The sequence below is a fragment of the Heloderma suspectum genome, chromosome 17 (assembly GCF_057233095.1).
Source record: "Heloderma suspectum isolate Gila_16-S chromosome 17, 16-S_ref, whole genome shotgun sequence".
In the NCBI taxonomy this organism is placed as follows: domain Eukaryota; kingdom Metazoa; phylum Chordata; class Lepidosauria; order Squamata; family Helodermatidae; genus Heloderma; species Heloderma suspectum.
The window spans coordinates 15,863,823-15,878,511 of record NC_139474.1 but is presented as its reverse complement, the minus strand read 5'-3'; the positions used below and the strand labels follow the sequence as shown (position 1 = coordinate 15,878,511).

The following is a 14,689-nucleotide window of genomic DNA, read 5'->3' as shown; positions in this document are numbered from 1 at the left end:
ACACACAAATGACATTCTCATACATCCCGATTCCCCACCCAGCTCCCCAGATTAAGAGCCCTGAGCAAAGGCGTGCTGTTGACCCCGAAGTCTTCTTCCCAAGACAACGGAGACGGGACCAGAAGCAGAAGCAAACCTTCCCAGTGGGATGCAAAAGGACAAGGAAAGCATTCGGCATGGTTCCATCGCCTTTGATGAGCTATAATGAGCTGATGACAGCATCGTTCTTGGCCTTCGGGTTCTTAAAGTAATTTTGACTCTATTGGCAGCCACAGATTTCCCAGGGCAGATAATAAAGCACTTAAGTTTAAAGAGGCGTCTCTCAGCCATCAGGCCTGCCACGGACACAGTATAAAAGGACTTGTCCCTGTACAGTTTTCCAACAGCTTCATCCCATTCTCCCATCAGCACCGCAGAAGAACAGGTGAGCTTGATTTGTCCAAGTCCTTTACCTTGTTAAAACTACTCCAATGGGATATCCCTGCGAGCTTTAGGACATGCTATTGCATATGTATGTATGTATGTAACTATATATGTATATGTATGCATGTATGTATATGTATGTATGTATATATATATATATATATATATATATATATATATATATACACACACACACACACACACACACAGACTAAGACTTTCTTGTGTACTTTTGCTACATGATTCTTAGGGAGAGTCCCTGTGGGGCACCTTTTGGATTAATGTCTTTGAACCTTCTGATGACTTTTGATGGTTTGGACTCCTTCTGGAGGGTCCTACTGGGTCAGACCATTGGGCCAGCTGGCCCAGTATTGTTGACATCGACTGGCAGTGGCTCTCCAGGGTCTCAGGCAGGATTTCTTCGAGCACTAAAAGGAATTTCCAGAGATTGAATCAAAATATGCATGCCAAACATGTGCTCTGCCACTGAACTACAAGAGTATTGCAGGAGGGTGGGGTGAGGAGAAGACACAGAAGACAGACGAGCACCATGTAAAACCAGATATTCTGCAGCATAGACACATCCTCTGCCACGGAGGAGTAGCTGAGATTAGCGAATGAGCCCTTCAAGTCCTGAATCAAATGTATTTCCTTTGAGCCATGGGCCAGGGATCTCATGCTCTTACAGCATGGGTTATGGAGGCATGCTTCTTCCAACAGAGCACTTCCTGAACTGTTAAGATCTCCTCGAGTAATATACATCAACCTGTTTCTTCTGTTCCTGTTCCCTCCTGCATCATGTCACCCTCACCATCCGTATCATTTCCCCTGGCCCTGGCCCACGCTAGGCCATCTTCTGCCAGGGAGATCTGTGTCTGCGAACCTGCAGAGCCTCTAGCAGTCATAGCATTGTCTCGGTGGGCCAATGCGCTGATTCAGTAGGAAAACAGCTTGCGATGCTCTTCGCTGGAGTCCATCTGAATTCATTCATCCCGGTGGAAAGGAAAAGAGGGGAAACAGTTTCCCTGGAGTTTGTTTCCACTTCAATATGGTCCTTCGGGGGTACATGTGTTGGGGAGGGGACTGAAAGTTGGGCCTGCGAAGCTGGTCTCCATGAAGGGATTTCTTTTCCCTTTACACTATTACGGGAGTTGATGGCTTCTTTTGTTCCTGTGCATCCAAGATCTTCTTATGCATTATTTGTTCATTTGAAATATTTACAATATGTCTTGGCCGCCTTTCAGGGCAGGAACCCCTCCCCAGGTGGTGTCCAGCAATAAAACTCACACATCCTAAAAACGGATGGGGTAATAAATCAACCCATGTAGGTCATTAGCACCTCTCCCTTGTGTTTCCTTTCAGACCCGCCTCTGTCTCTCAGCCATGAAGTACTGTGGACCAGTCTGCGCCATCCCCTCCTGTGTTTCCAGCCCCGTTGTTGGTTTTGGAGCTGGGGGTAGTGGCTGGGGGAACTATGGCTATGGCCTTGGCTCCATCCTTGGCTATGGCTATGGCTCCGGATCTGCCGTGCCCTCAGCTGATCTGGGCGTGCTTTCTGGAGTCAACCCTTCCTGCGTCAACCAGATCCCACCCTCAGAGGTCACGATCCAGCCCGCTCCCTTCGTCGTGACCATCCCCGGCCCCATCCTCTCAGCCAGCTGTGACCCTGTCGCCGTCGGAGGCAACACCCCGTGTGCCGTCGGGGGCTTTGGAGGAGGACTTGGCACAGGGTTCTATGGTGGAGCTGGCCCTGGCCTTCTGGGCTCTTTTGGTGGTAGGAGCCGCTTCGGTTACCTTGGAGGCAAAGGCAGCTTGGCTGGGCGCAGAGGCAGCATCTGCTACTCCCCCTGCTGAGCGCGCACGGACAATCCACGACCAAAAGGAATGACCAGAAGATGTGCTGGGATTTGGAACTCAGGCCTATGCATACCTCCCCTGCACCCGTTTCGCTCTCATTTCAACCCGCTCTTCCCCACTGTTTATGCGCTTCGCCGATTTCCCTTGTTTGCCGAAGGCTCTTCCAGCACGCTCCCCCTGAGGACTGTAAAGAGGATAGGGACCACTAAGCCTTGCCACGAAAGAGAGATCACCTAGCTGAATAGGTAAATCAGGGTCACAGGGGATTCATCTCCATGAGAGAGGGGAGACCGTTCTATGTGTTTAGCCCCCCTTTCTTTCTCCAGAAACAATCTCAGCAGGGAAGCTGTTCACTGGCGTGCGTTCTTTGTTCATTGGCCTGCTTATCATTCAGTCGAATACCTCCCACCCCCACCTCCCTAATAAAACTGCCTTTGCATTATAGCACTGGTTTTCTGGTGGTCTTTTCACCTGAAGCACAGAGGGGTCACTCTGTGGATTTCCAGAAGGGTTTATCGTCCTTCCTCTTGTTTTCACCTGGCCTTGGGACTCCCAGAGATAAAGGAGGGGGGGGAGGCATGCTGATCGGGGGCTGAGGTCGTCCAACAACGTCAGGGGACCAAGGTCGAGAAAGGCTGGTCGGGTGTGTCTTGTGTGTTCACGCCAGGGGCCCAGATGGTGTGCTATTCCTGGGGTTAAAGATATGCTCGAGATACACCCAAGCGTCCTGTGGAGTTCCTTACAGAGTTCCGAATAGGTCTGCACAGCTGCAGTGTGTGTGACATGCCATGATGTGCGATGCATCCCATTCAGGAATGTGTACTTGCATGGATGTGTGCCGATGTCGAAATGCGTCCCCTCACCCAGTCGGAAAGGTAAATTCTAGAGACTGTGGTAGGGAGCTGAGTGATGAAGAAGGATCAGTCTAGCAAATCTGACTAAATCTCCTGCTAAGAACTGTTAGGAACCAATCCCTGCTGCAAGTGGCCAAATTAAAAAAAAAAAAAAAAAGACAAAGGAAAAGGAGGGACAGAGATGGGGACCAGAAAGTGGTGAGATTTCTCCTGGAAGGTGGTTCTATTTTCAGTTGTGGTACCATCTCCTGGTGAGAGAGCAGATAGGTCCATGGGAATCTTCCTTGCGTCAGCTCAGGCGGGCTCGCCATCGAGCTCAGAATTGCGTTCTCAGACTGGGAGTGGCTCTCTAGGGTCTCCAGGAATGTCTGGGATTGACCCTGGGAGTCTGGGACTGGCTCCATGCAAGGCAGATTCTCCACCACCAACACCAATCGATGGTCCTCCCCGCTCCAGCCCCGAATGCACACAGTCGGTGAAACAAAATCGCCCTTAGACACCATTCCTTCGTTACTATCTGTTGACGTAGCTGTATGCCACTCCTCAGCCAGAGAGGAGACAGTCCCTGCCCTCAGGTTTGCAGTTGGAAAAGGCATGACCCTCAAGTGGAAAGGAATGGGGAGGGACGTGGGAAAATGATAGTTCTTTCAGCAGGGCTATGGAATGGCCCTCTTTCCCCCGCTCATCTCTCTCCATGCAGCCTGCTGCCATGGCTCAACGTGGTAACAGGCGAGGGAGGAGGAGCCTTCATGAGGGAGTTTCTTGGCTGCCCAAATCACTCTTCTAAGGAACTAGGTTAATATGCAGGCCTGAAGGGATAAGACTTGGTCATGAGAGGAAGATGGAACAGATTTCCTTCTATGCTGGGAGAAGATACAGTTGAAATGAACTTCCTTTGGTGGGGTAGCACATCCCTGGGCCGACGTCATCCTAGGGATGTCGTGAGAGTCCTGTTGGGGCTCAAGGCTCAGTGGTTTCTTTCCTGCTCAGCTCCCAGATGCCAGTTTGCAGATGCCCATGCTTGCCCGACTTGGCACGCTCCGAGACAGGCAAGCACAATGTTCCCCGCTTCTGCGTGAGCCACCATTTTGCACGAAAGTGGATCTCTGTTGTTTACCTGAGCACCATTTGCATACAGTGGTGGCCATCATTAGCCCAATGTAGGGATGTACGAAAGGTACTTACCTTTCCGCGGATTATGCTGATGCTGGGGGGGTGGCGTTCCGTCCCTCCTCCCGGAAAACTGGCTGGGGAGGGAGATGCTCTGTTCCTCCCCCCCCCCCTCCCGGAGCCCTGGCTGGCCAGCTCCGCTCCGCAGGGATTCTGCGGAGCGACTGGCCGGCTCCGCCAGCAGCCGGACATCCGGCCGCTGGTTAGCAGGGACGCAAATGGCGGCGGCCGTAGCAGCTGCTGTTTGCGTCCCTGCAGTCAGCCGTGATAGGCTACGTAAATGTTTACGTAGCCTATCAAGGCTGATCAAACAAAAAACAAAAAAACACACGCGTACGCAAATGGCAGCGCCCATGGGCGCCGCCATTTGCGTTCCTTATTTTGGTAGCGTCTATGCTATTTGAATTCCCCTTATTTTCGCCATCTTAGTCTACGTAAATGTTTACATAGACTAAGACGTGCCAAAATAAGGAATGCAAATGGCGGCGCCCATTGGCGCCGCCATTTGCGTACGCGCTTTTGTTTGTTTGTTTTTATCAGCCATGATAGGCTACATATACATTTACGTAGCCTGTCATGGTGTTTTTTTAAAATCTAGCCATGATAGGCTACCTAATTCTTTACATAGCCTATCACTTTTGGGGGGGGGGTTTACCTGGAAATGTAAACCGCCACCGGATTACATTCCGAACTGCCGCCGGAGCGGCCGCCAGAGCCGCCGCCACCTTGAAGATCCGCCTAAGGTAAGTCCCGTATCTGTGGGGGGGCAGGGGGCCATTCCCCCACCGTTTTCTGTGCTGGCATTCGGCCTCCCCGAGATCCTTGGCGGAACTTTCGTACATCCCTAGCCCATCGTATGCAATATTTCAGGCGTAAACAGATTGATTAGACCATTTATGCCTAGAATTATGCAGATGGTGACTTACCTGAACAGTGGAGCTGCCTTTTTTAATGAAGGATCGTGTCTTGCAGGATTCCCACCCAGCACGCCAGACAGTGGTGGCAGGGTGTGGTGAGGGTCGGGTGAGTGGTGCGCGAGGCAGGCTCCAGTGAGATCCCCCATCCTTACATCATTCAACCAACCTGGCACAAAGCCAGAAGGCATGAGCCAGGCTTTGCCAGCCTGTCGCCCTCTTGGGTTTCAGTTGGGGATGCCAGAGGAATCCATCCAGTGGGTGAAGCTCGATGAGCTTTAGTCAGCTTGGCCCCCTGGACATCAGCTCGCAGATTTCTCTTTTTTGCATGTATTTATGTAAAAACGCAATTTGCACCAATTGCAACCACATGGTGCAGATTACGCAAATGTTGCCCGAAATTTGCAATTTGCCCAACTTGTTGCTGGAATTTGCTCAAATTGCCTTTCACCCCAAACAAAACAGAACAATTCCCAAATTTCAGGAACAAAACCCTGGCTCGGCTTGCAAATGCAAGATGAGTTGGGGGCACTGTGGACAACCACTGGATAAAAAAGGGCTTGGGCACCCCTAATTGCAGCACAGCCCCATCATCCTCAGCCTTGGGCCCTTCTTGTCTGAGGATAATGGGAGCTATAGTCCAACACATCTCAAAGGTTACAGGTTGGAGAAGGCTGGTGTGAGCTCTCCTTCAGATCCCATTTTGCAAAGAGGACTCTTCACAAGCCTTGATTCTTGGACAATCGATGCAGGGTAGACTAACATGTGAAATGTGTTGTTCTAAGGTGTGGTGATGGGACATAGGTTAATTGGTTGTGAAAAGGGATCAGGGAAAGAAATAATGGAGCATCGGTCTCCCCATGTCTATTAGCTGTAATTTCTACATAGAACATCCAGATGCAGAGCAAGTCTACCTCTGCCAATGAGAAAGAGGGGACAAGCCTTTGGGAGGATGCTGCCTTGATGCCCTGCTTGAGCAGGGATGTGGAGTAGATGATCTTCACTGTCAACAGTGATTCTATGATTTAACCATGTTTGGTTGTTATCCTGCAGAGATCCTCTTGTGAGAACATCAGAAGATCAGAAGAGCCCTGCTGGATCTGACCAAGGTCCATCTAGTCCAGCATTCTGTTCACACAGTGGCCAGCCAGCAGTCCACTGGGACCCCACAACAGGGCATGAATGCAATAGCTCCCTTCCACCCATGTTCCCCAGCATGTGGTGTACATAGGCTCACTGCCTCTCATACAGGAGATAGAACACAGCCATGAGGACTAGGAGCCATTCATAGCCTTTTCCGCCAGGAATTTGTCCAACCTCCCTTTAAAACTATCCAAATTGGTGGTGGCCATCACTACATCCCATGGTAGCGAATTCCATAGTTTGACGATGCACTGTGTGAAGAGTCCTTCCTTTGATCTGTCCTGAATCTCCCATCATCACCAGTCAGCTTCATGGGATGACCCCATTGGGCTCTAGTATTATGAGAGAGGGAGAAAAATGTCTCCCTATCCACACTCTCCACGCTATGCATCATTTGGTAGACCTCTATCATGTCTCCCCTGACCCTCCTTTTTTCCCAAACTAAACAATCCCAGCGGTTGTATCCTGACCTCATCGGGGAGTTGCTCCAGCCCCTTGATCATTTTAGTTGCCCTTTTCTGCACCTTTTCCACCTCTACAACATCGGTTTTTTAGGGGTGGTGACCAGAACAGTACATAGTATTCCACAGTGGTCACACCATAGATTTGCATAGGGGCAGCATGATAGTGGCAGTTTTATTATCAGTTACATTTCTAATTATGCCGAACTTGGAGTTTGCCTTTCTTACAGCGGCCGGCCACACACTGGGTTGACGTCTTCACTGAGCTGTCCACCACAACCCCCAGATCTCCTTCCTCGTCGGTCAGGGAAGTCAAGGAGGGCCAGAATATGTCTGTTGCACCTAGACCCGGTATGAAGAGGCGAGACGCAAATACATGGATTGAACTAGGGTCACGCTCATTCCATTTTTTGAACAGCAAGATCAGTAGCACTGACAAATTCTGCCGGGTACTCGCTACGTAAGGAACCACGTGGTGACCCCACCTTTATTTCTGAATGTCTCAATACATACGAAAGGGTAAGTTCAAAACCCAACATCAGTTCTCACAGGACGTACCACTGTACTCTCGAAGGACTAAGGCACATGCCCTCAGCGACTTCTGCCACCCTTTTTGGGATTAGCTCAGAAGTATTATTTGGGTGAGACACTCCTTAAACAAAGGGTAGAAACAGCAAACAACAAAACCATTTGAAATTCTGTTTTGCTTGCAACCATTGTCTATCTTGCCTTCTCTTCTATCTTATTTGGAATCATGTCAACACAGCTTCAGATATTGAAGTTAAAGATTCACCTCACAGTCCTCCGCCTAAAACCGACGAATGTTAATAAGAGGAATTTTGTGAACTCACAATTCCCTTCTGAGCACTTTGCTCTTGGAATACAGCATGTGATGTGTTTCCTGATGATCTGTGATCTAGCTAAATACTGAAATCCAGTATCATGAAATGCGGAGTCAGCTCACCTTTGGGAATGCCATCCTGGCAATGAGTATGTGGACGCTAATCCTAGTCGATGCATGACTGGAGGGCAGCAGGGAGCACACCAATGTTAGTCATGTCAGTCAAGGGCAAGACAATTGCTCTCAGACTATGTTCTTATGCTCGAAGGAGTCTCACAGCGGTGCTCCAGGACTTCTGCTGATGTACCACAAATTTGTAGGCTCTGTTGTTCTTCCTGGAGATGCATAGGGGCTCCTCTCCACAAGCTATCCCCCTTCACCATTGCCAGCATCTGGCAGTTCTCGAGTGTCCAGCTCTCTACTGTTGGAAACAGGGTTCTGGACTGAGAACCCCTTGATCCAATCAAGCAGAGGGTGTCATACAGACTAGGACTGACATATAAAACCAAAAGGTCATGGATATGACGCAGGATGAGCTTTCTGAGAAATGAAAATGATTTGTTGAACGAACACATTACCAATAAGCAGTTTTGAACAGGACAAAGCAGAAAGAGCATGCGTGAAGGGACACAGAGAAAGAGAGAGGGATCCATATATTGGAGCAGGTTCAATCCTCCCTCCATTACATACATGCCTCTAGGCCCAAATGGCCTGTAACGGTTCCTACCAAGAAGGCCAGTGCTATCAAATCCTCTGCCATCACCTCCAATGGCAACAGGCTCACAGCCAGCAGAGAGAATGGGTCCAGGGATGGTCACAACATGGGGGGGGGGCTGGATCACATCCTCTGCTGGTGGGATCCAGTTGACTCATGGTGGGTTGACTCCAGGAAGCACCCCAAGACTATCTGAAGGCACGCCAGACCCACAGTGCCACTGGGCCACAGTGCCACTGGGAATGAGAAAGAAATTCTCATTCATCTGTGCAGGCCTCATTCAAGGGGTGCAGTGATGCCCAGCATGAAGACGACCTTGATCCATCCGCCTGAAATTCTTAGAAAGCAACAATCAGAAATGCCATATATTAGGGAAATGGCTTGCAAAACTGTGCATATCACACCATGTTCTGAACTGCCAGCAGTGCTTGTTCCAAACCCCTCGGAGAGCATCACCTATTGGGTGAAAATAACAACAACAATAAAGAAAATAACAACAACAATAATAATATATTTGGTCAAAAATGTTTACACGAATGCAACTATTTGAAGAAATGTGCAAAAAAATTGCTTATGAATTTCCTTGTGACTTCTTTGATGTAAACTAAACTTAAAAAACCCCTCAAACTTTGGGATGAACTTAACTGAAGATGGGACCAATGACCAACAGATAACGATGACAGAAGCACCCATCTCTAATTTGTATACCCCCAAATCCCAACCCCTCGTGCATACAACAAAATGACACTCCTACATCATCTTGTGCTTGCCTGACTCCACCAAATGTGTGAACTGCCTGGTCAGGGATATCCCAGGGTATCCCCAATTGTGATGACACAGTCTCACCCATGGGATGGCCCTGTTGGGTTCTCAGCTATGGGGTAAATAAAACCTGATGGGATCTGAGCCTGGGGTGACAGACCAAGAAAGAGATGTGAGGTTGTGGTGGGCAGCTCAATAAGAAAGGTCAACCCAGGGTGTGGCTGGCTGCTGTAAAAGACGAAAAACTCCATGTTAGGCATAGTTAGGAAGGGAGCTGAAAATAAAACTTCCAAGATCATACTCCTCTTATACAAATCTAAGGTGTGACACTTCTGGTCGCAGCACCTAAAAGACAATTTGTAGAGCTGGGTAAAGTGCAGAAATGGGCAACTAAAATGACCAAGTGGTGGAGCAACTCTCCTAGGAAGGAATGTTGCAAGAGCTGGGATTGTTTAGCCTAGAAAGGAGGCCGCGCTGGGTGGGTGGGGATGATCGAGGTGTATGCATACAAAGTATGCGTGGTGATTGGTGGGAGATTCAGGACAGATAAAAGGAAGTACCAATTCATGCACCACAAGGTTAAACTATGGAATTCACTTCCACCAGATGATGGCCACCAAATTGGGTGGTTTTAAAAGGGGATTAGACTAATTCCTGGAGGAGAAGCCTATCAATTGCGACAAGTCCTTATGGCTCTATGCTACCTCCATTATCAAAGGCACTATGCCTATGTACACCAGTTGCTTGCTGGGGGACATGGCTGGGAGGGGGTTGTTACACTCAAGTCCTGCTTGTGGGTTTCCCGTGGGCATCCAGAATGCTTGACTAAAGAAACCTTTGGCCTGATGGGCGTCTCCCAGGCTCTCCTATCTTGCAAGGAAGGTAGGAGCATGTATCCCTTCATCACAGTAACCAATATTACGTTTTTATCACTGTTATATTCGATTAAATTCATTTTAAAAAGATAAGACAAAGAAAAAGAGGGGGAAGAATTGCTAAGCAAGACCTCTGCAGACATAAAATGTGTCTTGTAATAGACCAGGGGGAAATATTCAAGCTATTTGAGTAAAGGGATATTGCTGAGAGTGTAAATTTACCTTTATGCCTTTCAAAGGAGAGTGTAAAGTTACATTTAAATGGTGACATTTCTCCTGGAAGGTGGCTCTATTTTCAGTTGTGGTACCATCTCCTGGTGAGAGAGCAGATAGGTCCATGGGAATCTTCCTTGCGTCAGCTCAGGCGGGCTCGCCATCGAGCTCAGAATTGCGTTCTCAGACTGGGAGTGGCTCTCTAGGGTCTCCAGGAATGTCTGGGATTGACCCTGGGAGTCTGGGACTGGCTCCATGCAAGGCAGATTCTCAACCACCAACACCAATCGATGGTCCTCCCCACTCCACCCCCTATTTGCCTCTATTTGGGCCTAGAGGCATTACATACATGCCTCTAGGCCCAAATGGCCTGTAACGGTTCCTACCAAGAAGGCCAGTGCTATCAAATCCTCTGCCATCACCTCCAATGGCACACAGGCTGTTGCCTCCAATGGCAACAGGCTCACATCCAGCAGAGAGAATCGTTCCAGGGATGGTCACAACATGGAGGGGGGGGGGGCTGGATCACAGCCTCTGCTTGTGGGATCTAGTTGACTCATGGTGGGTTGACTCCAGGAAGCACCCCAAGACTATCTGAGGGCACGCCAGACCCATAGTGCCACTGGGTTAGCACCAGACATCTCTTTCACTAGTGGTGCATCAACTGCATGAAGAAATCAGCAGTGTTTGGTGCTGTGCCACGTCTCTCATGTCAGATCACTTTATCTTTAAAAGCCGAATGCCACACAATTTTTCTAGTTTCTTAACATGCAGGCCTCAGAATGGAAGAACTCCATACCATATTGTTGCCCCATTCAGGCATACAAAGGACACGTCCTCCCACCAAAGTATCTGCCATAGTCAATACAGAAATTCAAATTTGGACTAGGGATGGCGGCGAATTCCGCCATGGACTCCAATGAGGCCAGATTCTAAAGAATGCACCCCCCGGGAGTCCATGGTGGAATGAACCACTCACCTCCACCACCCCGTGAAGTTTGCGCCGGCCGGATTCTACCTGACGCTGGCTGGGTCTGGGTCCATCTGCTGGCTCAGCCGCCGTCCGCTGCCGGTCTGCGGATGCAAATGGCATCCAGCGTGGCGGACACCATTTGCGTCCCTGCTCTTTGCCATGATAGGATACGTGAAGATTTACGTAACCTATCACAGTAAAGAGCAGGGACGCAAATGGCATCCTCTAAACCGGAGGCCATTTGCGTCTGCAGACCGGCAGCAGACGGATGTCTGGCAGCAGACAGACCCGGCCGGCAGCTCCGCGGACTCGCCGCAGAGTGGAGCTGGCCAGGGGGGAACGGAACGGATTCCCCCCCCCCTGTATCAGTATCACACCATGTTCTGAACTGCCAGCAGTGCTTGTTCCAAACCGCTCGGAGAGCATCACCTATTGGGTGAAAATAACAACAACAATAAAGAAAATAACAACAACAACAATAATATATTTGGTCAAAAATGTTTACACGAATGCAACTATTTGAAGAAATGTGCAAAAAAATTGCTTATGAATTTCCTTGTGACTTCTTTGATGTAAACTAAACTTAAAAAACCCCTCAAACTTTGGGATGAACTTAACTGAAGATGGGACCAATGACCAACAGATAACGATGACAGAAGCACCCATCTCTAATTTGTATACCCCCAAATCCCAACCCCTCGTGCATACAACAAAATGACACTCCTACATCATCTTGTGCTTGCCTGACTCCACCAAATGTGTGAACTGCCTGGTCAGGGATATCCCAGGGTATCCCCAATTGTGATGACACAGTCTCACCCATGGGATGGCCCTGTTGGGTTCTCAGCTATGGGGTAAATAAAACCTGAAGGGATCTGAGCCAGGGGTGACAGACCAAGAAAGAGATGTGAGGTTGTGGTGGGCAGCTCAATAAGAAAGGTCAACCCAGGGTGTGGCTGGCTGCTGTAAAAGACGAAAAACTCCATGTTAGGCATAGTTAGGAAGGGAGCTGAAAATAAAACTTCCAAGATCATACTCCTCTTATACAAATCTAAGGTGTGACACTTCTGGTCGCAGCACCTAAAAGACAATTTGTAGAGCTGGGTAAAGTGCAGAAATGGGCAACTAAAATGACCAAGTGGTGGAGCAACTCTCCTAGGAAGGAATGTTGCAAGAGCTGGGATTGTTTAGCCTAGAAAGGAGGCCGCGCTGGGTGGGTGGGGATGATCGAGGTGTATGCATACAAAGTATGCGTGGTGATTGGTGGGAGATTCAGGACAGATAAAAGGAAGTACCAATTCATGCACCACAAGGTTAAACTATGGAATTCACTTCCACCAGATGATGGCCACCAATTTGGGTGGTTTTAAAAGGGGATTAGACTAATTCCTGGAGGAGAAGCCTATCAATTGCGACAAGTCCTTATGGCTCTATGCTACCTCCATTATCAAAGGCAGTATGCCTATGTACACCAGTTGCTTGCTGGGGGACATGGCTGGGAGGGGGTTGTTACACTCAAGTCCTGCTTGTGGGTTTCCCGTGGGCATCCAGAATGCTTGACTAAAGAAACCTTTGGCCTGATGGGCGTCTCCCAGGCTCTCCTATCTTGCAAGGAAGGTAGGAGCATGTATCCCTTCATCACAGTAACCAATATTACGTTTTTATCACTGTTATATTCGATTAAATTCATTTTAAAAAGATAAGACAAAGAAAAAGAGGGGGAAGAATTGCTAAGCAAGACCTCTGCAGACATAAAATGTGTCTTGTATTAGACCAGGGGGAAATATTCAAGCTATTTGAGTAAAGGGATATTGCTGAGAGTGTAAATTTACCTTTATGCCTTTCAAAGGAGAGTGTAAAGTTACATTTAAATGGTGACATTTCTCCTGGAAGGTGGCTCTATTTTCAGTTGTGGTACCATCTCCTGGTGAGAGAGCAGATAGGTCCATGGGAATCTTCCTTGCGTCAGCTCAGGCGGGCTCGCCATCGAGCTCAGAATTGCGTTCTCAGACTGGGAGTGGCTCTCTAGGGTCTCCAGGAATGTCTGGGATTGACCCTGGGAGTCTGGGACTGGCTCCATGCAAGGCAGATTCTCAACCACCAACACCAATCGATGGTCCTCCCCACTCCACCCCCTATTTGCCTCTATTTGGGCCTAGAGGCATTACATACATGCCTCTAGGCCCAAATGGCCTGTAACGGTTCCTACCAAGAAGGCCAGTGCTATCAAATCCTCTGCCATCACCTCCAATGGCACACAGGCTGTTGCCTCCAATGGCAACAGGCTCACATCCAGCAGAGAGAATCGTTCCAGGGATGGTCACAACATGGAGGGGGGGGGGGCTGGATCACAGCCTCTGCTTGTGGGATCTAGTTGACTCATGGTGGGTTGACTCCAGGAAGCACCCCAAGACTATCTGAGGGCACGCCAGACCCATAGTGCCACTGGGTTAGCACCAGACATCTCTTTCACTAGTGGTGCATCAACTGCATGAAGAAATCAGCAGTGTTTGGTGCTGTGCCACGTCTCTCATGTCAGATCACTTTATCTTTAAAAGCCGAATGCCACACAATTTTTCTAGTTTCTTAACATGCAGGCCTCAGAATGGAAGAACTCCATACCATATTGTTGCCCCATTCAGGCATACAAAGGACACGTCCTCCCACCAAAGTATCTGCCATAGTCAATACAGAAATTCAAATTTGGACTAGGGATGGCGGCGAATTCCGCCATGGACTCCAATGAGGCCAGATTCTAAAGAATGCACCCCCCGGGAGTCCATGGTGGAATGAACCACTCACCTCCACCACCCCGTGAAGTTTGCGCCGGCCGGATTCTACCTGACGCTGGCTGGGTCTGGGTCCATCTGCTGGCTCAGCCGCCGTCCGCTGCCGGTCTGCGGATGCAAATGGCATCCAGCGTGGCGGACACCATTTGCGTCCCTGCTCTTTGCCATGATAGGATACGTGAAGATTTACGTAACCTATCACAGTAAAGAGCAGGGACGCAAATGGCATCCTCTAAACCGGAGGCCATTTGCGTCTGCAGACCGGCAGCAGACGGATGTCTGGCAGCAGACAGACCCGGCCGGCAGCTCCGCGGACTCGCCGCAGAGTGGAGCTGGCCAGGGGGGAACAGAACGGATTCCCCCCCCCCTGTATCAGTATCACACCATGTTCTGAACTGCCAGCAGTGCTTGTTCCAAACCGCTCGGAGAGCATCACCTATTGGGTGAAAATAACAACAACAATAAAGAAAATAACAACAACAACAATAATATATTTGGTCAAAAATGTTTACACGAATGCAACTATTTGAAGAAATGTGCAAAAAAATTGCTTATGAATTTCCTTGTGACTTCTTTGATGTAAACTAAACTTAAAAAACCCCTCAAACTTTGGGATGAACTTAACTGAAGATGGGACCAATGACCAACAGATAACGATGACAGAAGCACCCATCTCTAATTTGTATACCCCCAAATCCC

The 14,689-nt window shown here is 49.0% G+C and overlaps 1 protein-coding gene across 1 annotated transcript; it reads left to right on the top strand.

The window, feature by feature from the left end:
• The first annotated feature begins 340 nt into the window (after positions 1-340).
• Positions 341-2,719, top strand: LOC146334595 (uncharacterized). The gene is made up of 2 exons (XM_084824747.1): positions 341-424; positions 1,786-2,719. The coding sequence occupies exon 2, from the start codon at positions 1,807-1,809 to the stop codon at positions 2,275-2,277; it is 471 nt and encodes a 156-aa protein (XP_084680873.1). The 5' UTR covers positions 341-424; positions 1,786-1,806; the 3' UTR covers positions 2,278-2,719.
• Positions 2,720-14,689: the final 11,970 nt, after the last annotated feature.